Source organism: Mesoplodon mirus (genome assembly GCF_964341445.2).
Source record: "Mesoplodon mirus genome assembly, chromosome: 2".
NCBI lineage: Eukaryota > Metazoa > Chordata > Mammalia > Artiodactyla > Ziphiidae > Mesoplodon > Mesoplodon mirus.
In genome coordinates this window covers 183027884-183055785 of record NC_138977.1, presented here as the reverse complement: position 1 = coordinate 183055785, position 27902 = coordinate 183027884, and the positions used below count along the sequence as shown (strand labels likewise).

The window sequence follows — 27902 nt, the reverse complement described above, 5'->3', positions numbered from 1 at the left end:
TTTCCCAGGATTTAGGGAAGGAGCTTTTATAGTTTTCTCTATACTTTTTTCCATCACTCAACAGTTCTGTGGGTAAGTTCTTTCTCGTGTCTATCCTAAATCCTGCTCACTGTGGGTTGGGAACAATTCTCCTGAGAACAGAGCTGTTCCTCTCCTATTGGGTCATGATTAGTCTCCTTAGCGGAGGATTTTCAAACCCTTACCTTTTGAAGACCTTACTCCGATCACTGTTGTGGAAGACAAGAAACTTGGAATATCCGTTTCGGAAAAAGATCTCCAGGGCAATGTCCTGTAAAGAGAACCCCTTTTACTGCTCTGCAGTTTCCTGGAATGGAGAACCACCAACCTGCCCCCCAACCAGGGCAACAGAGCCATGGCTGTGGGTCATTTGGGACTCTGTGTCAGGTGTGAAAGGATTTCAATCTAAAATGGAACCAAAGGATATGAAAGGGTGAACCTCAGGCATGCGCCCTCAGAAAAACGAAACTTAAGAACTGAGAGACTGATTTCCCACAAATGCCTGATTTACAGAAGATCGAGACTTACCTCGTGAGCAATGAACATCCACCAAGAACCCCTCCCATCCTCAAGCCAGTGAACTTACAGCTTGGACTCTGGCTGGATGCCCCCACTTGTGCTCCTTGCCCATAGATACAGCTGACCCTCAATGGATTTGCCTGTAGCTCCGGACAGCCTGTGTTTCATGAATGGCTATTCTTCTGCTGAATTAACTCAATTTCTGGTAGTTCAAGCTTGCCTCAGTTTACCTCTTTATCGAGGTTGACACAGGCCTTCCAACCCCCTGCAGGGGATATGAAGTCCTTGGTGACGGTGACGAATGGGGTCTCCACAGAATGAGTAGGAGGGCAGGAGAACTAAGAGTTCCTTTGGCTGAAGCAGGAAACAAGAGCCCCACTCCCAGGGCAAGCGAGGAGGGGACAAAGAGAGGAAAGTGCCCAGTAACACCTCCAGACACTTTTACTTCCCGGTCAAGGGTTTCATTTCCTGAACCAAAGGGTCATCTTACCAGAAACACTAGGGGAGTGGGTGCCAGTCCCAATCTGGGCAGCATCTTACGTCAACCCACAGACTTGAAGGCACAGGATGCTTTGCCAAACCACTTTGCTGAGCCATTTTGACGTGGCCACACTGACATAACAATGTTGTTTCAAGGGTATTTTGTTAATGCCTGAACGAACTCTACCTGCTTTCCTTTCTTTTTCCTTTCTTCCTCCCTCCCCTTCCAATCTATAAGTAACAGACTTGGAATAGTGATAGAGTGAGTCCACATATAGGATCAGATGGGGTCAGCCAAAGAATACCCAGCATTTGAGGGAGGTCCTGGGAGAGGTGAGGCCTGGGCATGGAAGGAGAGATGGGGAGGGGGAGGGTCAGACTCAAAGATGGGGTCCTGCATGCAACAGCAGTCATGTCCTGCTCCTGACTGGCTGGAAGTGAGTTCTCAAAGTCCAGTTCATTAGATTCCTGAGCAGAGGGAAAGTATCTGTAATGATAATGAAACACCCCTCTCCTCTGTGGGTATACATAAGAGCCACAGATTTTTTTTCTATAAATAGAAATATAAACACTGTGCAAAGAGATGATGAACGTAGAATTTATGAAGGCTACAGCTTGTCCCAGCAGTCTTAAGTGCCCAGGCTCTGACTTTCCTCTGGGAACATCTAGGGCTGGACAAATGGTGGCCTTGCTCATGAAGCTCTCCCAGCCCCACTTGGCCATCACACATGCTCTCCCACTTCTGGTTTCCACCACGGTCAGGCTAACCGACCATCTGGAAACAATCCCCTTTTACTGGGGAGAAAGACACTCACTTACTGATATCTATTTGCTACTATATATAACCTGTAAGTAGACATACAATTATTTTTTTAAAAAGTTTTTTTTGAGTACTTGCTATGTGCCTAAAATGTGCTAAGTGCTGCTATATATGTAATGGTGGAAAAGACAAGACATGGTCACCTGTTCACTGGAGGGAAATGGAAGCCCAGAGAGGTGCCCGACTGTGCCAAAGCTGCAGAGCCGTGCTCAGGACTGGGCCCATGCTGGCTGTGGTCAGAATCATCAGGGCAGAGCCTCCTCCACCCGCCCCTTTCTAGTTCACTCTCCTTTCAGAGAAGGGCACTAAGGGCAGGCAAAATGAGAACCAGATCTTTGTGGGCAAAAGCAGCGGAGAGGGAGGGAGAGGGAGAGAGCTGGGTCAGATGTCAGCAGCTTGCTGGACCCTTGTCTGCAGGGCAGCTGATCCTCCCTAGAATGAGCCCCCCTCCCCCGCCCCAAAGGCTTCCTGGAGCTTTAGTTTCAGAGAATAATAATGAGGCTTCCAGCAGGAGGATCAAGGGACAAAGAAATTTACAAATGAAAGGCACACTTATTCTGTTCCCGAGGGCCTAGCACTGTCCCTGTTGGCCTTTGCAGAACAGAGACCCTGCAGCAAGGGTGAGCGGGGAGGGATCTGGGCTCCTCCCCACCCCCAAGGGTGGTCCCTCATCTCTTCCTCCGCCAGCTGCCTGGGAGGCCCCGGGCACGGATGCAGCTTTGCTATTGCTGAGGTTGGGCTGGTGAAGGCAAGATGTGTTTGAGGCCAGTGGGAACCCCAGAGTTCTTCCCCAGAGTTCTTCCTCCTTTTGCCACTGAGGTGATGCTCCTAAACCAGGTGATGTTTCTCCAAGGTGGGGTATGAGAAGCATGTGGTTGTGACTAGCTGACAGCAGAGCTCTGCCTCTGGAAGGAATCAGCTCTGTTTAGTACCTGGATGAGCCCTTGAATGCACTGGACAAGGCTCTGTGATCCTGGATGGAAGGGACAGTCAGGAGATCCCTGAAACACCTGGCCCAGGAAATGACCAGGAGCTTGAAGATAGGTAAAGCTGTGAGGAGGGCAGAGGGTAGGAGCTGTGGCCTGAGGAGGTGTCCACGTGCTCAGAACAGAGGGCAGACTGGCACTCAACTCTCAGTCATTGGCTCTGCCACGAGGCAACGGAGCTGCCCTGTCCTGTATTCCCGAATCTCCAAGGCAGCTCTGGGGCATGTCAAGGGGAAAATAAAGCAAAGAGGCTGGATCCTAAATGACACGGTAAGAGAGAGAAGGACCCAATGGCCAAATGGCAGGGACTGGGGAGAGAGTGAAACAGAAGGCACAACTCCATCCCAGCCAGGGGACCAGCCCAACATAGGCCACAGGGATTCACAGGTGTCTCAAAGGGCCCTGGGCTATGCACAGGTGAAGGGGGTCAGGGTGGTGTGTCTCTCACATTCAGATGGGGCCTCAGTGGCACCTGGACCACCTGTGCCCGGAAGAGATGGTCCTCTCTCTGGCCCCCTCCCGGGACACACCTGCAGGAGGAAGCGCGCCTGCCGGATCTCCCTGAGGTCACCGTAGCTGTGGCGCTGGCACGAGTAATGGTCAGAGGACCTGTCTTTGCTGCACATGTTGAAGATGAATGGATCGCTAATGCTGAAAAGGAAGCAAGACACGCAGTGAGAGGGTGTCTGGTAGGCTTGTTCCCCTGCCTGCACCGTGTGTGGCCCACCTGAGTTTCTGGGACACATTGGAGGATGTGTCAGCCCCCACTGACCTGATAAACCCTGTCTGAGCGCCTGTCTGTGTGAGCCATGCCCTGAGGAGTAAGGCAGGGCACTGCCCTCACCAGAGGAGGGACAGCAAGGCAAAGGGCCCACCTCCAGGACGGATAATGACACAGGGTGCGGAGTGTAAGTGTGAGAAGACTCTCTGAGTACAGGTGTCAGAAATGGGCTGGGGGGTTATGGGGGAAGAATGAAAGAGATGTGTAGTTAGGTCTGGAGAAATTTCAAGCTCCTGGAACATGAGGCAGAAAGACAAGCCCTGTCCAGCATGGTGTCAGGCAATGCGGAGCCCTGGGAGGACCAGCCGTGTCAGTCGGGCTAGCACCTAGTGTAAAATGGGACAAAGGGGCAGAAAACTCTGAGTCTTCAAAGAGGCAGGTGGCAGGGCTGAGAGCACTGATGGGCTGGAAGACAATGACGCCAGCATTAGCAGTGGACCCCAGAGCACCGTGCCTGGACCAGGGACTAGCGGCATTGCAGAGAGCAGAGGATGGGCCAGCCAGGCCGGATGCTGGATGCCCGCCCCCGGAGGTCAGAATGACTCCCCTTGGGAAGAAAGGGAGAAGGGGCGAAGGAGGAGTCATGAATTTGACGAAGTATTTATCCCAAAAAGAACCATTTTTGCACTGGAAGTTACTGAAATACCTTCAGATAAACAACCAGATGAAGCTTTCCACCACCAATACAAATAGGAACTTGAGAAATAAATTTGATTTCAGTATGGACAGTTACATTTCTGATCATCTGAGTTACACAGCAATTTTGCATTGTGTACATGACCACAAAGCTCTGATAAAACACCCTTTTAGCACTGGAGAAAGGAAGGGCCTTCCAAGCACCTCAGCCCTCCGTAAGACTGTGTGCCCACCGCAGAGCCGAGGAGCCCCGCACCAGCACTAGGTGGCAGGAATGTGTTTTACCTCCTCCCACCCCAGCTCCAGGGGCGGCCCTCACCGCCCAGCCTCCAGGGCAGGCCACGCTTCCAGGGGAAATGGAGAGAGATCAGGCCATCACACAGGCCCGCAGGACTTCTCTGGGCAGCGGTCAGAGCTGGTCCAGCATCTGCAGTGCTAAGAGCTCAGCCTTGCACACTCTGCAGAATGGTTACTGCCAGGTAGAGGGGAAGGCTACCCGCGTGGGACACAGCCTGAGCCGGCTGTTCAGCACCCACATGGCCAGACCGCACCCTTGCGGACTCCTGCCCCTTCTCAGAACAACCCTCTCAGGGCCCCTGTTCTGAGCCACACTGCTGTAGGACTGTTGAAACACAAATGTGGCTGGATGGTTCTGGATGCTTCTGCTTGGATGTTTTAATTCAAATCTACTGCTGGCTGAGGCCCTTTATCCATTATTAATGCTTCCCTCTGGGGCTAAGTTGAGCTTCCCCTAAACTTCCCTGACTCCCAGAGGGGTCGTGGAGGTAATTCTGGTTCCTACCCTTGACTTAGGCCAAACAGAATTCCAGGTAAAGGCACTTGTGACAGTGACAATGATGTGATCTGTGGTCTGTGGTCCTGTGGCCCCGTTCTTGTGGGAGCACAGCAAACATTCTCTGTACCTTAGCTGCACCTTTGGTTGGTTTCTCTCCCCAGCTGACTATGAGTGAGTTCATGGGGGCACAGAACTGTGCCCATGGATCTCATCCTCCACATCTTTCCTGGAGCTCTGGGCATGTTTGCTGAGTGGACTGACCACCGTCATGCTCTACAGCCTGCTCAGCACTTCCCTGTCCTTGATTAATTTGATCCACGTGATGAACCCTTACTGAGCATGTGTTATTATGATTCCCATATCAGAAATGATGAAACTACATTCCAAAGAGGAGAGGTGACTTTTCCAAGGTCACATGGAACTGGATTCAGACCAGGTCCTCTGAATCTAAAACCCAAGCTCACGCAGCCGCACCTTTTCTCCCCTGAGGCAGACAGGTTGGCTGGCAATTACAGAGCTTCCCCCACCAGCTCCCTCCTTCCAGTTTACTCTGTGCAAACTGATTCTCAACCTAGGACTCTGAAACACTGGTGACATGAGGAAGAATGCTCTGGAGAATGCTTTTAGGAAGGAGCTTTCAGGAGGAAAGATGGTCATTCTTCTCCTGCTTGTAGGGACTGAATAATCCATAAGGCAGGAATGCTTAGACAGACTCAGTTTCTCAGGAGGACTAAACTGTGAATGACATTACTGAGTTCACTGATGCAGGGTCCAGATTGGAGTTCCATCGTACAAAGCATTAGTCACACAGCTAGGACTGCGTCTCTTTGCCAACACTATATTCTACGTGTGCATTAAATCAGAGTTCAGGCCCCCAAGGTCAATGAGTAGAAAGGAGTCGCTGATCCATGTTTTTCTTTAGATGGAGCTGTGGCCACAGTTCAAATGATGCTGCTCACAGCTCTTGCCATCACACCTATAATGATATATGCAAACTGTCCAGGGTGGTCATAGTAAAACTTTTAATATTCTTAACTAGGGAAATCACAGTAAACAAATGATAATCAAGATATTGATTGACTGGGTCTTTGGTAATAGAAGTGGATTTCAAACTAAAACATACTTTGATTTGCATGTATGTATCCAATTTGTTGTATCCAATTTGTATGTATCCAATTGTTGTCAGGAATTTACACCTGGAATTTATACCTAAATAACTTGCTAGATCCCAAACTCTTTACCAGACTCAGCCCACATCTGACTGATCTACGTATCTGTGGAGTCTACCACAGTGCTGGTACAAGACAGACTTTCAATAAGTATTTGTTGAATTAAACAGAGAGATGATGCCTTAACACTGCTGACTGATGTGAAGGAAATATCTGACTAAAAGCACCCCATCACAAAGAGCCAGTTGGAGGGTTTGGATTCCCACCAAATGAATCAAATGCTATACATTGTAAGCTTGGCTGCTACTGTTATGGGTTGAATTGTGTCCCCTAAAAGATATATGTTGAAGTTCCTAATCCCCAGTACCTCAGAATTTAACTTTATTTAGAAATAGGTAAACAACAGAGGTAATAAAGGGAGGTCATTGAGATAGGCCCTAATCCAGTATGACTAGTCTCCTCATATAAAGGGGAAACTTGGACACAGAGACAGACACACATGGGGAGAAGATGGCCATGTGACTGAGTGATGTATATACAAGCTATGGACCACCAAGGATTGCCAGGAAACACTAGCAGCTAGAAGAGGCAAGGAAGGATCCTCCCCTAAAGCTGTAGAGGGAGCATGACCCTGCAGTCACTTTGATTTCAGACTTCTAGCCTCCAGAACTGTGAGACAATAAATTATTTTTTTAAAGCCACCCAGTTTTTGTTTTTGTTTTTTGCGGTAGGCGGGCCTCTCACTGTTGTGGCCTCTCCCGTTGCGGAGCACAGGCTCCGGACGTGCAGGCTCAGCGGCCATGGCTCACGGGCCCAGCCGCTCTGCGGCATGTGGGATCTTCCTGGACCGGGGCACAAACCCGTGTCCCCTGCATCAGCAGGCGGACTCTCAACCACTGCACCACCAGGGAAGCCCAAGCCACCCAGTTTTTGATACTTTGTTACAGGAGCCCTGGACAGCTATTGGGTTGGCCAAAAAGTTCGTTCGGGCTTTCCATAGGATGTTATGGAAAAACTCTAACGAACTTTTTGGCCAACCCAATTAGTACAGTCACCCTATTCTACCAAGAAGAGATCCCACTGAAAGCAAAATATAACCTTCTAGAAAGGGTCTTACTTTCTAAGGAAAGTTCCAAAGTACATAAGCCAATCACTGCTGGAGGATTGGCAGTGTTCTTGAGCTTTATTTGGGATATTTTCATGGTACATTGGGGAGTCTCTTTCAAGGTCTAATGCTCAACTGTACTCAAATTGATGGCAGTCTTTTAGAGAAACATTTCAGAGTTGACTTAGCTTTATGTTTAACTGGCTTATTTATGTATCTCCCTTTGTCTCCATGGTCAAAATAAGACTTAATCCCCATTGATCTGACATGATCTAATGGCCCATCTCTGAGAACCACAACTCCACGAGTGCCAGCATTTTCTTAGGGCAGTAGACAGGGGACCAGAGAGAAAGCACTGTCTGGTTAACAAACACTTCTCTGAGGTATGGTGACTAAAATTACCTATGCAATTCCCAAACGATATTCCAAGGTAGTAATTTATTCTCACTACTCTCCTATTTGCATTCTACAAAAGTACATTTCCAGACTTGAGTACATCCAACCTGACAACTGGGCTTCTGTTGAAAGTGCAGATATAGTCCATTTGATCATGATTACATACACCTCATAAACACAATTTACCTAATCAATAAGGTCTTATCTAACACCAACTCAATTTAAACCAGAGGTGGAGAGTGAAGCAATGGTTTATGCAAGTCATTTCATGGGCACGCCATGCATATACGTAGAGGAGAAAGCTTTCATCAGCTCTCAGAAAGGCGAGTCAGCAGACCCATTGTCCATATTGATCAGTATCAATAAAACATGAGCAATAAGATGGGATGAGTGTGCCAAGTATTAATTATGCTCCTGCCTTGGAAAAGAACAGAAGACTCACTGCAATTGGTGAACGTCTGGTATGAATAAAAGATGGAAATTAGCAGAGAGAAAAAGGCCAAGCATTTTAAAACAAACCTAAATCAAAGGAGGGTGGGCCGACATCTATCCTTCCGTACTCCTTAAACTCTTGCTTCCTGACATAGGCTGGAAATGATATGACACCTGGGAGTTAGAATTCTTAGTTACTGGCAGGTGAGGCTCTGGCTCCTCTGTCAATAGTCTTAAAGAGTGGTTCTCAAAGTGTAGTCCCAGACCAGTAGCATCAACATTAGCTGAGAACTTGTTAAAAATCTTCAGCCCTAACTCAGACCTACCACATTAGAAACTGGGCTAATGAGGGGTCCCAGAAGTCTGTTTTAAGAAGCCTTCCAGGTGATTCGATGTAGTTTAGTTGGAAAGCCACTGGGCTAAGAGGTCATTTTGTCATTACTTGAGCCTTAGCTAACCAGAAAAGAAATCTACATCTAAATTTCTCCAAAAGTGATGAAAACATACAACTTGAGAACTGAACCTTTAGCAAAAGTGCAAACACAATCAATTTGGTTTTGAATGGCAGTACTTTATAAACACTAGGGAATTAATCAGTAAGAACAGACTGAACCCAAGTAGACCAACTGCATTTGATCCTAAAGAAGAACCTCGGAATTTCCTGCCAAAGACCTCTGGTATTAGTTAGTGTAAAAATGACTCTTCAGATTTCTATCCAAGTCTCACCCATCCTTCAAGACCCAGATCTTAGCCTACTTCCTCAAGTACCTGTCCCTCACCACACAAGCCCCATGCTATCTCTCCAAGCATGAACCCCGAAGAGTCCTCAAATAACATATATTTTGCCCCTTGATGATAGTGTGTTCCAAACTCTTTCGAAAAGAACCTGTTTATGCTGCCGATTGCACTCATGTGCCTTGCGGGCATGAAGGGACAGGGCCTGACGTCTTGCATAAGGATGAACAATCAAAGAAGTTGTTGAATGAGTAAGCTGATGGGACTGGATTCTATTACCCAAACAACCTAAGGACCTATGCCCTTTGTCCTGTGGTGCATTCCATAGCAGGAAAGCCCCAGGAGCTGCTGCATTGTTAACCGCTCCAGATTTTAGCTTTGGGGAACCACAATCATGATGCCTATGCCTTAAGGTTCCTCTGTTTTATCTCGTGGCTCAGTTTCAGGCCCAAACCTGAGCCCACAGAAAGAACAAGGTGGGAGGCATAGGCATGGGGGTGGCTGAGAAGGCAGCTTGGGGCTCAGGGCAGAATCTGCTGGGAGGGGAGGGGCACTCACTTGGATAAGCAGTGGCGGGTGCAGTAGACGTCACCCACGGGAGAGAGTGTGAAGTTCTCGCAGATGTAGAAGTGCTGCTGGCCAAAGAGCAGGAGCCCTTCGCAGACCAGGTGGCCCTGCACGATGACCAGGGAGTACTTCTGTGTCACCTGCAGGGAGAGAGCACCAGAGTCAGGCCACGTGCAAAGGAAGCATGCCCATGTCCTTCTGGAGGGCAGGAGGGCAGTGGCCGGTCCTCCACCAGGCCCTTGGAGGTGAAAGTAGCACCCTGTAAATGACAGAGCCACTGCCCCAGAGCTGCACTGCTCTTCAGAGTCTAAGTTTAATTTCTACACCCAACACCCTGTTTCATTATTTCATCTACCCAAGGCCACCCCACCCCCACCAAGGCACGTGGATGAGTGTTTATTGCTGTGTTGAACACGTTGGCCTTTTTTTCCTCTCACTTTAAGCTCCTCTACAACTGTGCAAAACATTCCTCCATAAACAAAGAGGAAAGTTTTCAAGGTCCAAGGCATCCCTCAGTTACAAAGGCGAAGGAGCTTGTCCAGAGGCCAGCTGGACACTGGCTGAGCCAGGACTGGAACTGGGTCTGCCTAGAACCACAGGTGCAAGACTGGTACTGCTGTCTACAAGGCCAAGGCTGGTCCAAGGTGTGCGCAGAGGTGCCACGAGCTCCGCCCAGGTCTCGTCTTTCAGGCTCAAGCACATTCCCTCAGCAGCTGAAGATGTTGGCAGCTTTCCAGAATCCCTCAACTAAAGAGAGTACCTGGCCAAAGGTCATGTCCCCATCCCAGTGGCCATCCGTACCCAACAACTGGTCAGAGAAGGAAAGGCCAGACCTTTTGCTTCCGCTCAGGTCAACTCTGAGCTCCCGTGGGGTCAGCCGAGGCCTTGCTGAGATTGCACTTCTCACTGGGCCCAGTCCAATCACCCGCACTCCCAATAAACTTGCTGCACGCACATCTCTGGCTCAACGCTGGCTTTCTGGGGAGCCTGACCTGAGAGGGTGTCTTGGTATGACCCAGAGTCCAGCATGAAGTAAGGACTAGGTGAGTCCTTACATGGAAAAAATCTCCAAAGGAACGAGTGAGAGAATGCATGAATTTTTAGATGTCCGGAGCCCAAATGGACCAGAGTAAGACCAAGACCAACATTTTCTCAGGGTAATTCTGTGCTAATTCCAGTTATCCAAAAGAGGACCTGATTTTTTTTTTTACTACCTACTTTTTTTTTTTTATAACCATTGTAAACATTTTACACATATTAACCAGTATAATCCTTACAGTTGAGCAAGGGTAGTTTTACTACTCTAACTCAGAGATGGAAAAAAAAAAGGGGTCCCAGAGATAAGAATCTCATCAAAGATGGGTACGTGGCAGAGCCTGGGACTGAAGTTAAGCTCTGTGCTCACCTTTGGGAGCAATGATAGGACTGCAGTGGTGAAGCCTGGAAAGCAGCCCTGGATACCAGTTCTCACATCGCTGCATCAAACAGGATTAGTCAGAGTGAGGAACAAACAAGATAAACAAGAAACCTACAATCGTGGGACTTAAAATCCAGTGGGGGAAGACACATCAACTAATAAACTACCCAAACTGTGATATGTGTTGAGAGAAAAAAAAACAGGTTGATAATAATAAGGCAGAGAGAAACTTGGAGGGGACACTATTTTAGACAGACCCTGAGACTTGAAGGATGGAAATGGGCAGTCATGCAAAAGCTGGGAGAAGAAATTTCAGGGAACGGCAACATCCAGCTCAGAGCCTAGAGGCGGAAAGGGCAGGTTTGGGGAGAAGAGAGGTCAGTGTGGCGGGTGAAGCTGCAAAGTAGGTGTGCTCAGATCCTGGGGGCCTCAGATGTCTTCATTTTCCTGTGAAGCCTCCCGCGTACATGTAAAAATAAAATCTGTACACATTTCTCCTGTCAATCTGTCTTCTGTCCACTGAATTCTCAGGCCTAGCTGGAGACTCTAAGAGGGTAGAGGAAAAGTTTTGCTTCTCCTGTGGTATATTATACCGAAGAGATTCAGTGAATACACAGCATGTTTTGTACATAGTCTCTTTTGTTACACAAAACAGCATATTCGTATAGTTACTGGTCTGTATCTAGTTTTCTCCCTTAATAGGCCATCTAGCAGACCCTTCCAAATCACTTCTTATACAGTTGTCTCACTTTTATTAAACGGTGCAGACCATTCCCTTGCATGGATGTACCACAACTTATTAGACCGACCCCCTACTGACTCAGGTTGTTTTCAAATGTTTTGACATCACAAGTGATGCCACAGTGACCAGCCTTATACACGTGTCACTGTGGACACATGAGTAAATCTGCAGGTTGAATTCCTGGAAGTAGAACTGCAGGTCAAGGATGTGGATATGTTAAATTGTGATCTAGTGCCAGCCTGCCCTCCTGAAGGTGACACTAATTTACACTCCCAGCAACACTGTGGCAGGGTGTTTATGTCCCCTGTGCCAAGCCGTTGAAATGCTCTTCTTATGCCTTTGTATGGAGGACGCTTCATCCTCACGTTCACATGCTCACATGCGGGGCCCACGCACAGTCCGGGCCTATGTACCTCCCAAACCTCTCCCCTCCCCGTGATGCCGCCCCCTCACCCAAACTCTGTGGTGCCAAGAGCAGGGGCTGCAGCATGTTTCCATGATGTCCTGATGTTTTCCCCTGGGGAGAATTAAGTAACAACCAGAATAAACGAAACCACAAGAAAAATGTCTGGTGAGAGCTGGGTTTATAGCTTAAAAATTGATTCTGCTAGGAAAGAGTGGCATTCTAAAAACTGGAAAATGAACCCAAGTGAACTATTCCCTGCTCTTCCATTTAAATTAGCCCTCAGAGGGCTCCACCCCCAAGTTTAATCATGATTAAGAATTCCCTCCTGCCATGATTCTATCTATCACTTTAAAAAGAGTGGAACTTCAGCTTGTTAAGTAGAATTTTTTAGGATCAGCTAGATGATATATTATCATTCCTGATGGGTGAATAACCAAGTACATGGCCACACCTGGTTCTGTGTATGATAAGGAACAGGTTGTCTGGAAATCCAAAACTGCCAGAGCTCAAGTTAGAGGGACAACAGTTGGCTGGAACATTCTATGGAAGCCCACGCCAGCACATTCTCCTAGAGGCAGGCCTCAGTGTGCAAAAGGGGGAGGCCAACTGGAGGCTCCCTGAAGATTTTCTCCAGCATTACTAGTCTGCAATTGAGTACAATGCTCTAATTTTATAGGTAGAAGAAGTGAGATTCAGAGCTGTCATGTGAAGTACCCAGTAAGAGAGCTAACGTGTACATTCTCTTATACTTGTGCGAAAAATCTACTGCAAAGAAAGCTTCAATCATGTTCACATGTGTCACGCTTCCCTTTCCATATGTCTGCTCACCTAGACCTTGTTATCAATACATTCTGTTACACTGGTGTACGGAATAAGTATTCTCTTATCTCAAAAAACAGTACAGATTGCTGAGAAAAAGTTAAGTATCAAAAAGGAGACCATTTCAATTCCATTTGTGTTGGCTACCTATGAATTCGGGCATCTACTTTTTCTCTATTGATCACTTTTAGATGGAGCATTCAGTCACACTAGTAATCAAAGAAACGTGTATTAAAACAATAAGGAGATATTATTTTTATATGTCTATTTGGCAGATCTGAGAAGAAATATAACACTTGGATCTCTTGATGGCAGCTCATATTTTCAGGTGGAGACAAGGAGCAGGGATGCCCCCTGCCTGCCTGCATGTGCCACTTCCACAGCAAGCCGGCCAACAGCCAAGCCTCCACCCTTTCTCTGCTGGCTCAGGGGAGACCAAATGGAAAAGGATGGAAACTGCACCAGTATAATGTGAAAAGGATTACAAGTCCTGAACTGTTCAAAGCACAGTGTGTAGCATTAGCTGCATTTAGAATCTGCACTCAGTGACTGAAAGTGAAGCATGTTTCTAGCCAGGGCAGCTCTGTATATCGTAAAACCCAGACTTGTGGATCTCAGCACTTATTTGAAAAGTTAGTATGTATGAGAATCACCCAGGCAGCCTGTTAAAGTTCATCTTCCCAGGTTACATTCCCAGTTGTTCTGATTCAGCAAGTGCAGAATGGGCCCTGGAATTTGCATTTTAATAGGCAGCCCAGATGATTCTGATGCAGACAATCTGAACACCATACTTAGAAACTGATCCGTGGACACCATCAAGGCTATGAAAGATATGGTCCCATCACATGCAGGCACATTGCTATAACTCATCCATTTGCTCATGCTTTCATTTAATAGATACATATTGAATGTTTGGCCTGTGCCTCCACACAAACATAAAGGGAGGGAAGGCACATCTTGTGGTGCACATGGTCTAACAGGAAAGAGAGAAGAATACTAACTGTCCTGGTACAGCATGGGGTTGGGGGAAAATACAAGCATTCTCGGGGCACAGAGGAGAGTGCCTGGCCCAGACAGCACCCGGGGGGGGCAGGTGACATCAGAGAAGTGGGTCCCAAGGAGGTGACCCCAAGGCTGAGGTTGGGTGTTGAGACGATTAAAACAGAGGAAAAACTTTGCAGGGTACAAAGTCTTGAGCCAGTTGGACATGTTTAGAGATTATAAGTCGTTCTGTATAATCAGAGTAAAAAAGGCAGGTGTGTGTGTGTGCACACTCGCCCACTCAGGTAAGGGTAAGGGAAGCAAGTCCAGGGAAGCACAGGGCCAGCTCAGAAGTGGCCTTGTGCACAAAGTATGCCAAAGAGAGTTTCAGAAGGTGTTCAGTAGGGATGACATGTGCAGCTCTGCATTCTAGAAAGATACTCGTGGCAACTCACCCGGGGGGAAGTTACTACGTGCAAAGTTTAACACAATTCTTTGCATTCTACAAATGACTTCAGCTAAAAATACCTAGGAAGAGCTCGATGCTGCTCCCTGCTGTTCAGAGCAAAATTATCTCCCTTTGAGCTGATTTCATTTCTAACAAGGTCAAACTAATATTTTACATTGAGTTTGTATGAAAAAAAATAATAAATGTTTAGTTTTTCATGTAATTAAAAAGAATAGCAACAGTAAAAACAACTCCCATGTGAGTTCTAACTCTGGACTGGGTCTGGAAGCACATTTTTTTAAGTGAAGACTCACTTCACTTCTGTGAGCAGCTCTGTGGAGGGGGAACAAGGGACCGTCCCCAACCACGCAGTGGCTGACACAAGCCCACAGTTAACATACATTAAATAAACCACTCCTCATGTCAAATGGAGCCGTTTGCAGAGAAATGTGTTCATGGTTCTGGGAATCATGAATCAATGACGCAAAAGTGGCACAGAATAATTACCATCCCAGGTATCGCTAGAGGCGATCAGAGCTCCAATGTTCTCACAAATAAATGAGTTAAGCTGCTGCCATTCCGAGCTCCAGGTCTGCCTGCTTCCCCCAGAGGCCTCTGTCAGGACAAGCCATCCAGAAGTCTGGAAGGAGATGTGCCCCGGAGCCTCCTGGGCTGCATCGGCAAAGACCATGAAAGCAAGCGCTTCTGAGACGGCAGGGGAGGAGCCAGGGCTTGCCAGGGGCTGCCTGCCCACTTTACGTGATGGTCACTTGAAGGCAGGTGCTCCGGGTTTTCTGAGCCTGGGCGCACACCCACCACGTACACCCTGCTGTGGGTGTGCTTTCCCTTAGAAAAAGCGCAAGACCCAAAAGATCTTATGGAGACTTTTTTTTTTTTTTTTTTTTTTGCTGTACGCGGGCCTCTCACTGCTGTGGCCTCTCCTGTTGCGGAGCACAGGCTCCGGACGCGCAGGCTCAGCGGTCATGGCTCACGGGCCCAGTCGCTCCGCGGCACGTGGGATCTTCCCGGACCGGGGCACGAACCCGTGTCCCCTGCATCGGCAGGCGGACTCTCAACCACTGCGCCACCAGAGAAGCCCGAGACTTCTTAATTAGGGGAATTCTCAGCTTACAACAATACTTGCCTCAAAATGTTTCAACACAAGCAGAAAATATTAGTCTGGGGAAATGCGCACACATGTGCACGCACACACACACACACACATACGCCTGCCGTGGTCAAACTTTCTATATGTTTGCTTAAATACGTTCATGGTTCTAGGGTCAGTGCAACAATCCTCCCTTCCTCGACTTCCAGTTCCTGTCCTTGACAATAAGTAGAATGACCAAGGCTTAAGGAGCTGGGGCTAAGTCATGTGCAGGCAGGCAGGCAGGCAGGCTGGCGCATACGTGTCACACTATGTCCTGGCAGAGACGCTGTGCATGGTGAAGAACCTGGAGGCCTGCCTGCCTGAGGTGGCATTAACCAGAACATTTGCAGAGGAAGCAGAGGGGTCCTGGAGCCACCATGTCCAAGGCCCAATACAGGAAGGTTGTTGAAGAATAGGGTGGTGAAGAGTTTATGTAACTTGCCCAACATAGTAGGCTAGGAGCTAGGAGAAAGAGGAAAAACCACAGGAACTTGGAGTAAGACAGAGCTGAGATGAAATACGAGCAATTCCAGTTAGCAGCCTCTCTAGGCTCTGGTTTTGCCATCTTTAAGATGAGAATGATAAAGCCTCCTTCACAGGGCCCATGGTGAGATGGTGAGACTCGATGAGATGTATGAAAAGCACCCAAAGCAAGTGATCCAGACATCCAGCTATTGACACTTCTGCCAATAATAGTGATAAACAAAGAGCAGAATGAGGCTCTCCATCCAGTCTGAGCACTTGCCCTGTGCCAAGCTGCCTTCCTGGGCATGAACTGTTGGCATCTTCTTCCTTGGTGGTGGTGGATTCGCAAGGCAGCCAGGCCTGCTCCGTCATGCCTTACCTGCTCCCAGAGGGGCTCCCCCAATGAACGAGGTATGCCCAGGGCATGCCACCCCTCAGGCCAGTTCCCGAGGTTCTCGAGAGCAGACCCATGTCACTGCGGTGGGCAGGCTGCCCATACCTGGAGCCCCTACAATGCTGCAAGGCACACCGAGGTGGGGGGCTCGCCATGGACGGTCCGTTGATACAGCTGTGTTCTCCAGTTCAGCAGATCTTTCCAGAGCACAAATACTACGAGTCAGGGAAGGGAGAGACAAGAATAAATTCCAGCCTGTCCTTGCCTTTAAAGGCATCACAGGAAGACTCAAGAATAATTACAGAGCCGTGTGACAAGGAAGATGCTGGCAGCAGAGTGAGCAGAGTGCTGTGGGCGGCCCGTCGCTATGAGTGCTCTGGGGATGGACACATCAGCACAGGCTCACCCAGAAGGGGGCCTCTGGTTGAAGGGGAGTGGTGAGTGGGTGGGCATGAGGCTGCAAGGATCTGGCTGGTGGAGGTGTGGGCAGTGGAGGGGGCCACGTCACAGGGCCCGCTCCACAATAAGCTCTGCAGCCCAGACCCGACTCAGCCCACTCTTCCAGCCCGTGGATGTCCCTGAGTTCCCAGGCCTGCTTCCCTATGCTCCTCTCTGCCTCAGGCTTTAAATTCAGGGGACTCACCACACATCAATCGAGGCCCCAAACCCAGCAACTTCCCTCTTTCCCACAAAACGCTGTTATTTTGTAGTGGACATAGAACCCTAGATGGGCCCCGTCCCAGCAGGTCAGGTTTCTCGTGGGCTCTACTCTGACCCTCTCTCACATCCTCCACCATCTCAGCAGGAAACAGACCCACTCAGACCTGGATTCTCCCATTTTGTCCAAGCTCAACACTTGCCCAACCTCCACAGTTCCTGGCTTCACAGGCTCCCAGGAGCATCCTGGAAGCCCTGGAAGCCGGCTGGGGCTGGGTTTAAACAGGAGCGTTTCCTCATTTACACTGACAGGCCCTTTCCCACTTCCTCAGGGCCATGGCTTAGGTACCAGGGTTCATACCCCACTCCTCCCTCCTTCTTGGAGAGAACATATGCTAAGGTACCATTAAAAGAGACACGATCACAGTGATAATAGCAGATACAAGCCACCGAGAGCTCCTCTGTGCCGATTTGGGGCAAAGACACACAGTGTAGGTGGTAGAGGTGGGACTGGGACCAGGCTAGAGCCTCTGTCCACCTAGCCTCCTGGGAGCCTATCCCCATGTGACCCTGGCCAGTCTCCTAGACCTGCTTCTTCAGGGAGCAGGTGTGATTGGTTCCAGTGACCTTGCAGGAATTCAGGCTGAATTGGAAAAGAATCTCTCCCACAGTTTACCATGAAGTAAGAGGCAACAAGCACAACCCAACGAAATGGATCAAAACAACTCATGCAAAGAACCAATGTCTTGATAATGTCAAGAATTGCCTTGCCTTGCCCTGCTCAGTCCCTTAGTGCTTGGGGACACCAAGCACTAAGCAGAATCAGGACAGCTTCTGCCTCAGACCCTGCTGCGTTTCACATGCTCCTGTCTGCAGAGCCTGGAGTCCCTGCCACCACAATGAGCCACATGTGGCATTCTGACAGCTTCCTGCTGTGTGACATGGAGATCCAGAAAGACTGAAGTTTAAGTACAGGGCTGGGGAAAACGAGAGAACAGCCACTTCCTGCTCCTGACCTGCCTCTCAGAGGCTGGGAAAGAGAGTCACCTGTGGGCTTCAGGCTCTGGCTCCTCCAACAAGACCCCAGAGTGAAGTGTTGCTGGGTGGGACAGTTAGCAAAAATAAGACTCTCAGAGACCAGGACAAGTACCAAAGGCAAGAACCTGCTGCACAGGCCATGCTGGGACTGGCTCTGGCTGTGACTGTAAACTCCAGACCTTGCCCTCAGCCCAGCCCAGGGAGGATTGGAGCCACCTGGCTGGTCTTGGCAAGCACATGGGAGTCAGGCCATCTGCAGAAGCCCTTCTTGGAAGGCAGGGCATGGATTAGGTGACATGTGGACCCTCAGTGATACCAGATATGGCAGGCAGTATCTGGGGACAAAGATGTCCCCCAAGAGCCTCATCCCTGGTTATCCCATCATATACTAACCTAGGTGCTGCTTGAAGGGCTTGAAATTATTTTTCATTCCAGACGAAATTAAGGTTGCAAATCAGTGGACCTTAAAATAGGGAGATTATCCTGGATTATTTGGTGGGTCCAATTCCCATGAGACCTTAGCAGCAGAAGAGTTGGTGGGAGAGATTCAATGGAAGAGGGAGGCAGAGGGGAGATGAGGGGGAGGGAAGATGAGGCAGAAGCAGCTCAGAGAGATCTGTAGTGTGAGAAGGCTACTGCAGCCGGCCTTGAAGATGCAGGAAGAGAGCCACAGGCAAGGGATGCGGGTGGCCTCTAGAAGCGGAGAACGACCCCTGGCTGACAGCCAGCCAAGAACCGGGAACTCAGTCCTCCAGAAGCATGGAACTGAATTCTGCCAACACCTGAATGAGCTTGGAAATGGATTCATCCCCAGAGCCTCTAGAAAGAAATGCAGCCCTGCCAACACCTCGGTTCCAGCCCTGTGAGACTCTAAGCAGAGAACCAGCTGAGCCATGTTGTGCTCAGACTTTTGAGATAATAAATGTGTGCTGCTTTAAGTCACCAAGGTTTTGGTAATTTGTTATGGCAGCAATATAAAATTAATATATTACCAAATAAAACCAAAGCATTGCCATTGCTCTCTTCTTATCCAAATGATGAAAAGAGCCAATATGGAGACAATATATAATCCAGTATTTCCTTACCCTATCAGGAAAGTAGGAAGGGATGGCTGGGGTTTGGTTTTAATCTGTTTAATATGTATCCATCATACCAGGATTTCTCACCTTGACACTACAGGCATTTGGGACTGAACAATTATTATCTGCTCTTCTGAGCATTGTAGGATGTGAAGCAGCATCCCTGGCCCCTGCCCACTAGATGCCAGTAGCAACCCCTCCCCACAAAGTCATGACAACTAAAAATGTCTCCAGACATTGGTAAATGTCCCCAGGGGCGGGGAGGGTGGGTGCGAGGTAAAGCTGCCCCCTGCTGAGAATCACTGCTTTATATGATCTTTTACGGGCATAAGGCAAAGAAAAGTTTTAAGAGTAAGAAAGCATTGATCTCTTAGCTGTTTTCAATTGACTAGGCATTTACTAAATATCCATTTACCTATATGAACATATATGATATGTTCAAACTGTTATCAGCTGTTAGTACTCAGCAGCTGGATATTGTGGCTATGTATACACACATATATAAATATATATGTATATGTTACATATGTATGTTTTATATCCATTTTTTAACCTTTCACACAGTAGACTATACTACTTCCATAATCAAACTAAAATGAACATGAATATAATAAATCTTCATTCATCAGTGTTTACTGAAAGGCTTCTCCAGGCATGCCCGAGGTTAGGCACCTGGGCGTCCCTCCATGAAGGAGCATCAGTAGAGTGAGAGAGGCAGAAGGTGAAGTGGTGAAGGTTAGCCTGTATGTCAGGAGCAAGGGCGGGTGGAGATGCAGTGGGCGGTAGAGACAGGGATGAGGAAGAGACCAGCTCTCCAGGTTTCAGATTGGGGACCAGTCAAGATGGGCTTTGGAGAGTCAGCTGCTAGGAGTCTAGCGTGCAGAGCACGACAGATAGACAAACCAGCACGAGCAAAGGCACGGTGGTGAGGTGTGATGGGGACTTGCAAATGTGCTCTCTGGCTGAAAGCTGTGGGTTCAGCATGTACAAGGGTCGTTCCAGGATTGTTTTGATTGAACTGCTACCCAAATCTGAAAGCAGCTGAACAACTTGGCAGAAGTTCTGCAGTCATCCATTTGGCCAATGCACTTCAAGTCAGCCCTTTTACCCAACCCCTGGAAGGAGTAAATCCCAGTTTGACACCCTCCAGGAGTCTCTGCAAGGAATCTGCACCTGGAAAGGACATGCTCCAGTTTCTGCACATTGCTCACGCCCATCACAAGCTCTCTGAGCTTGTCACTTGCTCCTCGATACCCAGGCTGCTTACTCAGTGGCCGGTAGTTCAGCTCCACTCTCCTCCACCCTGCAGCCAGACTAGCCCTCAGCTCTCATGCATGCATCTCTGGGTAGCCCCTGCATGTCTTGCCAGCCCCGCCCTGCCTGCTCCTCTGTTTTGCTGGGGCATCTTCTTCACTTACGTCCCATACAGAAGAGTTGATGGAAGAGACAGATGGAAGTCTACCCAGCCCTTAAACCACTCAACCTTTGGAAAGGGAAGAGAATTAGTCTTTAATGAGCCACCTCATGTGTGCTGGGCGCTATGCTAGTCACTTTGCTTCCATTATCCCATTTAAGCCTTATGAGAATTTTGTGAAATGGTTGCCATGCACTCCATATTAAAGATGAGAATAATTAACTGAGGCTCACGAAGGTTAGGTAGCAGGCCATTTAATATGTGGCCAAGTTGGGGTTTTTAGTTCAGGTCCGTTTTACTTTAAGACATGTGCTTCATCTTCCACACTTTCTTAGACGTGTGTAAGAGGGCCCCTCCCTGTTCCCGTACTTCAGGAGGACCCCCTGACCCTCTTCCAGTCATACCCAGGGGACATGCATGCACACCAAGAGCCTGGGCTCCCACAACCCAGCTCCAGGCATCCCCAACAATGGAGTTCCCTGCTAACTGGCCCAGCCTGCCTCCTGGCTGTGCATACTGTATCTCCGGGTCCACCCTTCCGAGGGCTGAAGGTGCCACAAGTGTGCTTCCTCTAGGCCTGAGTGGTGGCCAAGGGGAGCTGGTTTCAAGGTGAGGAGTGCGGGGACAGCTGGGACATATGGGTCAGGTGTCCAAACACATCCACCAGGGCCCCTCACTCAGGCATGGGATGGATCCCTCAAGTGGTCAGGCTGTGAGCAGGGGGCCAAGGTGCTGAACTACAAGAAGGTCAAGAATTCTAAAATTGAAACTGCCCCCCCAGGTTATTATAAAGGTCAATATAGGACATCAGAACATATTTCATTTAACAGCTTATTAGCTTGATTTATATCTTCTAAACATTTTGACGCAAAATGTGTGGGCATTTGCACCCTTGCTCTGGGCCCATAAATTTAGGAGCATGCCGTCGCTTTTGCTTACTGATTTTTTTATGGTAAATGGAGATATCACCTCCCATGTGAGTGCAGGAAGCTTAGCTCTCTCATGTCTGATAATCTTTAAAGAATAATCATGATGGGCTGTGTTACCTTTTCATGATCAAGAAGCTCTTGTAAAATGACTTGTCTTTCCCGACACAGTTCCAAGAAATCTTCAGAGTGCAGGCTTTCATGTAAGGCGGGGAAGAAGGTCAGCTGGGTGGAGTCCACTGCCTCATCTCTCTCGCTCTCAGCTTCCTTTGGTGTCAGTTCATCTGAAGCAGCAAAAAGGGACATATGGTTTGTGCATGAGCCACCTGGAGTCACGAGGGACAGTGCACAGCCTGGGCCCGAGTCCCTGGGAGGAACTGCAAGGTTTCAGGGCAGCCGTGAATGATGTGGATCCCAGCGTGTCCCTCACGGTTTCTGAAAGTGGACACACCCCTCTGACCCTATCATGTGGTGAACACACCTGCAGGTTGATTCACTCTGGAAGATGTACCCGGGCCTGGCTGCTCTGCAGCTCTCCAGTGACCACGGGGGGATGTTTCAAATTCACCTTCATTAATCAGGAAAGCAATTTCCTAGAGGGTCCCAGAGGGTCACCCAAGATTTGCTTTTTCTGAACTTCACTTTATTCACTCTTTTTGTTTTCTTTTTTTTTTTTTTTTTTTGGCCGCACCAGGTGGCATGCCGGGATCTTAGTTCCCCGAGCAGGGATCAAACCCACGTCCCCTGCAGTGGAAGTGCAGTCTTTTAACCTTTGGACCGCCAGGGAGGTCCCCTTTTCACTCTTTTAAGAGTGGGTTTTTTTCCCTAAATATGGAAATACTATCTTCTTAATGTAAAAAACTTGGAAAACCCATGAAATTGTGAGAAATTAAAAATTATGAGAAATAAAACAAGTATCACCCATGCACCCAGAGAGAGTGCTAATAACAACAGCTCCTGTTTAGTGAGCACTTTCTCTGTGCTGGATATTTTAATGATATTTTTCATCCAGTCCTACCTAGGTTGTAGATTCCATTCCATCCTCACTTTACAAGTGAAGAAATTGACAAAGGCTAATTATTTTGCTCAAGGTCATACAGCTACTAAGAACTAGAGGCCGAATGTGAACCAACTCGCTCTGAGTCCAGAGGCTGATCTTTCATCTCTAGGCTGTTTGTCCTCCCTGGCCACAATTTAGTTTAATTCTGACATCTTTTTTGTACATACATGTATATGTACACACATAACGTAATTTCTGACATGGTAAGAATTATACTGAATTTCTAGTTTTTCTTTTCTAACTTTTTTGCTCAAGATTACACCATAAGCACTTTCCCATTCCATTAAAAGTTCTTAGAAAGCAAATTAAGTGGCTGTAATAATCTACTGTGTGACTCTTCCATAATCACCCAACTCGCCTCCTATTTTTTAGAGATACAACTAGTTTCTATTTCTACACTACCAATATCCACTGTGCTGCAATAATTTGTGTGTACATCTAGACTTATTTCCAAAGGATGCACTCCTGTGCATGTGCCTTTGGGTGCCAGCTAAGTACATACCTGTGTGGATCTCTAGATTTTTCTCCTCCACCCTGTCCTGGGTGTCCACCTGCATGGAGCAGCACATGGCTGCAAGGTCAGGGTGCTACTGGCCATTTTCTTTGTGGCAAAATGCTCATCTCTTTGACCTCCTCCCCACCTGGGAACCTCACACCTGGATGAATGTAAGTGCCTGCTGCTCACAGCAACATCCATTAGAGGCCTTTCCTCAGGCAGAGAAAAAACACTGTGTAGATATAGGCACCCAGGAAGGCATGGTGAAGAATCATAGCCCTTTCTTCTCCTCTGACTGAGCTCCCTACTGGGAGTTGGGGGTCCATGCTGGAAACATGGAGGAGGCCTGGGATCATAGGTGACCAGAGGCCCTGCATATAGGGGACGAGGGGACTTAGCAGCCCATGGCCCTAGTCCACATAAAATCAAACACCTGCTTTCTACCACTGTACCCTCTGCAGCCACCCATTTTGAGAGGGAGAGCAGGCAGATTCTCCTTCTGATCTTAGGGTTATGGGGCTTGGGATGGAAAGAAGAGAAGCCAAAATATGAGTGTTACACTGTCATCCCAAGTCCCAAGTGGGACCCCAAATCAACCTGGGATCAGAGCTCAAGATACTCACTTCTGGGCTTTGTTACTGCAGACTGACAAGATAGCAAGCTCCTCGCAAAATCCGGTGCCAAGGCACTAAATGAGACAAGTCTGATCAGCTCTAGGAAGTTGTCACTTGGTTAAGGATATGATATAAGCTTCAGCCTAAGATACAGTGAAACTCACAGACAGAGAGTGTCTGAAGCAAAAGGCAGAGTCTTTGGTAGAAACACAAAATCTGAAATATAGTGTATGTGTCTGTGTGTGTGTCTGGTATGTACTTGATGTGTTCGGGCCAAAATGACCTCTGAAAATAAACTAGATTCTTAGCATATCAACTCAACCAAATTCCTCCATGAGTATTACACAAAGGGTAAGCATAAACATCAACAATGATTCAAAGTGCTTTTTTAAATTGGAGAAATAATAATGACCATTATATCTGTCATCTTCACAATCACAGAATTCAGTGTTAAGTATTAAATATCTATCCCATCCAATTTTGCTCTAAAATATTTTCCTATTTTCCTCCTAGGTGTTTTGGGTCACATACAGAACATGTATTAGTATTTGCGGGGGCACTTTTAAGGTTTCCCTCATATAGCAAATTGACAAGATAGTTTCCCTGAAAAAAATTCTTATTGTTGCAACCCAAATACAAAATTCTTCCCCCAGTGGAGTGTTCAGGTCTGGAATGGGTCCCTCTTCATTCTGGAGAGCAGAGTGATGAAAGGCCTTGCACTCCCTACTCTAGGCTTGCAGCATTTTCTTCCTACAATATATTAATTTCATATCTTTAAGGAGATGTTAAATAAAACCAAGAATTGGTTTAACTGTTAAATAAAAATACAGATAAATTAAATACCTTGGTTTTCAGCATTTAACTGAGAAATATCACCATTTCTGTCCTGACTTTCCTGAAATAAAACCAGAGAAAAGAGAAATTAAATCCTGGATACCTATGGGCCCCACCCCCCATTCCACAGATTCACAAACACATACACACACATACATATGGCTCCTTCAAATCACTCATACACACAATACTCAAAGGCAAGGGGAGCAAAATGCCAAATCCTAAAGGACCACAATAAAATGCAAGTATTAATGTTCCTGAGTCAAAGGGGAAAAAACCCACAATCTTCCATTAAGTAGGATTTACAGTAATTACCAAAGATTATGTCAAATGGGAGTAGAGAGTATCCTGGCTGTCTGTGGTATGGGCCACCCTGGAGAGGGGACCAGGGACAGAGTCTGGGGCTGGACAGCCCAAGAGACCAGAGACTAGGTTCCATAGCCAGCCTTCGGCCTTGACATCAGCACCATGCACAGGCTTATTTTACCTGCCGCCATTTCCTAAGAAATATATTGAGGGAAAAATACTATATATCACCAGATGTTTACAGACAATACACTAAAAACTAAAATGTCTACTGCATAAATGAAATGTAATTTTTTCATTAGGTTTTATAAAGGATTTAATGTGGGTAAAAGATTCTGAGGTTACAGACTAGAGAATAAGCCCAACATTGTAACTCAGGATGAATGCAGAAGGAAATGTCTTATGTTCCAGGGTTTGGAAAGGCTGCTTTTCAGAATATCTTAAATCAGAATTGTTCAATGAGGACATGAAATGCTATTAACAGATTCTTCTATATCCACTACGAAGACAAGGATGGTTCTTTATCATTTAAAAGGCAAAAATGTAAGTTTGACAGAGAGTCCAAGCTTCATTACAGCAAACACCTGGGGACTGTCCAGATTCCGTTGCGTGGGAATCCAATGCAGTTTCAGTGTCATTTGGACTAAGTGGGTCACTGGCTCAAGCTTGCAGAAATAGCTGAGTTCAAGATATTTCCATTGTAAGACTTGATACGGGATTTGCTTGCACAGTAATGCCCATAGAAGGGCTGGTTATGACTGCTCTATGACACGTAACTTGTACAAGAGACAGTGCCCATCACGTGGCTCTTTTCAAACGCTGGAATCCAGACCATTCTAACGGACTTTTATGGATGTCAGCGTGATACTGGGTCAGTGGTGTATATATGAACCACTCACTCACTTATTTTTTTCATTCATTCAGGCTGTAGTTATAGCATCCCTCTATGTACCTGGGGAGTTAGTGATTCTTTCCTTCTGTTAAACAGCACCAAGAATGCATTACGGCACTCCCTACAGTTAACTGCACGCATTATCTCTCCTACCTGTCCATGCCAAAGCACTCCTGATGGAAACAACATCAGATGGAAAAGCTAAGGAGACACCTCCCTACACATTGCCTGTCTGGAAGCATCCTGTCTTGTTGCATCTAATTCTTACCTTGAGCCTTTCTCGACTCAGGGCCTCCAGCGGAGACAAGCGTCTGATACGTTTCCTCATGCGAGCTGGTCCTTCTCTCCAGTCCAGTTCCCACCGGGAGCAGGGTGTGGCTTCTGCCATCTGACGCCACAAGCCCAGCTCCCCAAAAAGCTGCTCCTGGATCCTGGCCCAGGCATTGGCTGCCTTGATTTTGCCACATCTCCGCCTCTGGGAAGCAGAAGTACAGCGTCACCTCTGGACACATCTCCTCAGCAGCCTGGCCCCAAACCTCCTGGGGTGAACAGACCAAGCCCCCCATAATTGCCTGAGGAAAGTCACCCCTATAGGCAGCTCCAAGCACCTTCAGGGTGTGTAGTGTACTCTCTGGAGCTAGGACCAGGCCAGGAGAAGAAATCAGTTTTTCAGCTTTGAGACCATTTAATTCAGCTTCGAGGAGAAAAAAACCCTCTGCCCTTTGGCCCGCAGAGCCTCGTGACTGCTGGGTGCTGTGCAGAAAGTAACAGGTCCTAAAGGTCCCCATGCTATTCATCAGAGGATTGGACAGCTATTTGGCAGAATGGACACAGAACCTCACCACAGCCCCTACCCTTCAAAATGGACAGGGAATTTTACCATGGCCCCTACCCTTCAAAATGATGCTGAAAGCCCTCCTTCCAGTGTCTGGACTGGAAGTGTGGTGAGAATGTTCAAAGAAGCTAAAACCTTTGATGTTAATGAAAATAATCCTTCCTAATATCTATGAAGTCCTCATAGTTTGCATACATAGCACTTGACTGATATACCTTCTGCTAGAGTATAACTCAAACCTTTTACAAAATACATCGACACCCCTAAATTGCTTTTGTATGCCACATTGAAGTTTCCTACATCATCCATCAAGGAAACATTTCAGTTCAGTTTGGACAGCAGAATCAACTTTGTCTGCAGGGTGAACTTTTCCAACTATTCAAATATTTGATGGTATGTGCATTACATTTTAATTTTAATTTTTCAGAAAACTGAAAGGTGAAAGTGCTAATGACAAGAAGCACAGACCTCACAAACTTAACACAAAGAGAAAAGAAACTCATTGTCATGTACGAGGCTGAGCCTCTCACCTGCTCTATCTCATTTCCTCTACACAATGACACCATAAGTGAGTCTTGGAACTTGTAAGTACTTTCTATTATCCTCATGAAGGAACCAAGTCTAGGAGAGGAGAAGTGACTTCCCCAAGGACCAACAGGTGACCAAGCTAAGACTGAAACCCAGCCTGTCTAATTCCAGAGCCTTCATTTCAGCCTGCGTGCTTGATTCCTTTCCTAGGGCCCTGGTATCATTTCATTAAGTCGTGATTTCTGCCAGTATTACTTCAAAGACTGGCAGACTTAGATCTAGACCATTTTGAATGGGAAAATCGTTCTCGTTGTGAGAACTTGAAAATTCTCACAAAAACATGACAGATGGTATAGTTCTAAGTACTTGGTCTTTGGTGTCAGATGAACCTGGGCTGTCACAATGTTTCTGCTTTTCACTAGCAGTTTAATCTGAAGGAGACTTAGCATCCTCATCAGTCAAATTCAGTTAGTAATATTACCACAATAATAAAACCACGGGTTTATGTAAGGATCAAATGAGACAGTATTTTCCAGAGTTTAATATGGTGCCTTACCCAACTTAAGCAGTTAGTATTATTATTGTGAATAAAGCAAATTCTATTTCAAAACAAGATTATTTTGTTTCTCTACAGTCCTTAAATTCATATCCTGAGTAGTTATAGCATTTTACAAGTACTCCAATTGTTTAATAAAAAACTCCAGAAAAATAATGACTACCCAAAGCCTTTTATAGGGATTTGGTTATATGAAATGAACACTTGTTTGGGGAAAATATTTCAGCTCCTAGGAGATTGTTGCTGCATTTGTAGTTCCATATTGAGCTTCACAGAGGATGAACAATCCCAAGCTACTGGGTTGTTCATCCGAGGTATCAAATTAGTCTTTTAAGAGCATCCCTTCCACCCTAAGGCTCCACCTATGCAACCTGGAGGTTCACAGCTGCCTGAGTCTTCATCACA

General features: G+C 47.2%; 1 protein-coding gene across 1 annotated transcript in view; it reads right to left on the bottom strand.

The window, feature by feature from the left end:
• The window catches only part of WDFY4 (WDFY family member 4), a 294420-nt gene that overhangs the window by 74314 nt on the left and 192204 nt on the right, over nucleotides 1-27902 (bottom strand). Inside the window, exons 41-46 of the mRNA XM_082637674.1 lie at nucleotides 25847-26053; nucleotides 24390-24441; nucleotides 21497-21660; nucleotides 9432-9580; nucleotides 3354-3474; nucleotides 204-289 (exon numbers count right to left, since the gene is read on the bottom strand). Of these exons, the coding sequence (XP_082493800.1) occupies nucleotides 204-289; nucleotides 3354-3474; nucleotides 9432-9580; nucleotides 21497-21660; nucleotides 24390-24441; nucleotides 25847-26053 (779 nt within the window). The remainder of the gene's footprint in view (nucleotides 1-203; nucleotides 290-3353; nucleotides 3475-9431; nucleotides 9581-21496; nucleotides 21661-24389; nucleotides 24442-25846; nucleotides 26054-27902) is intronic.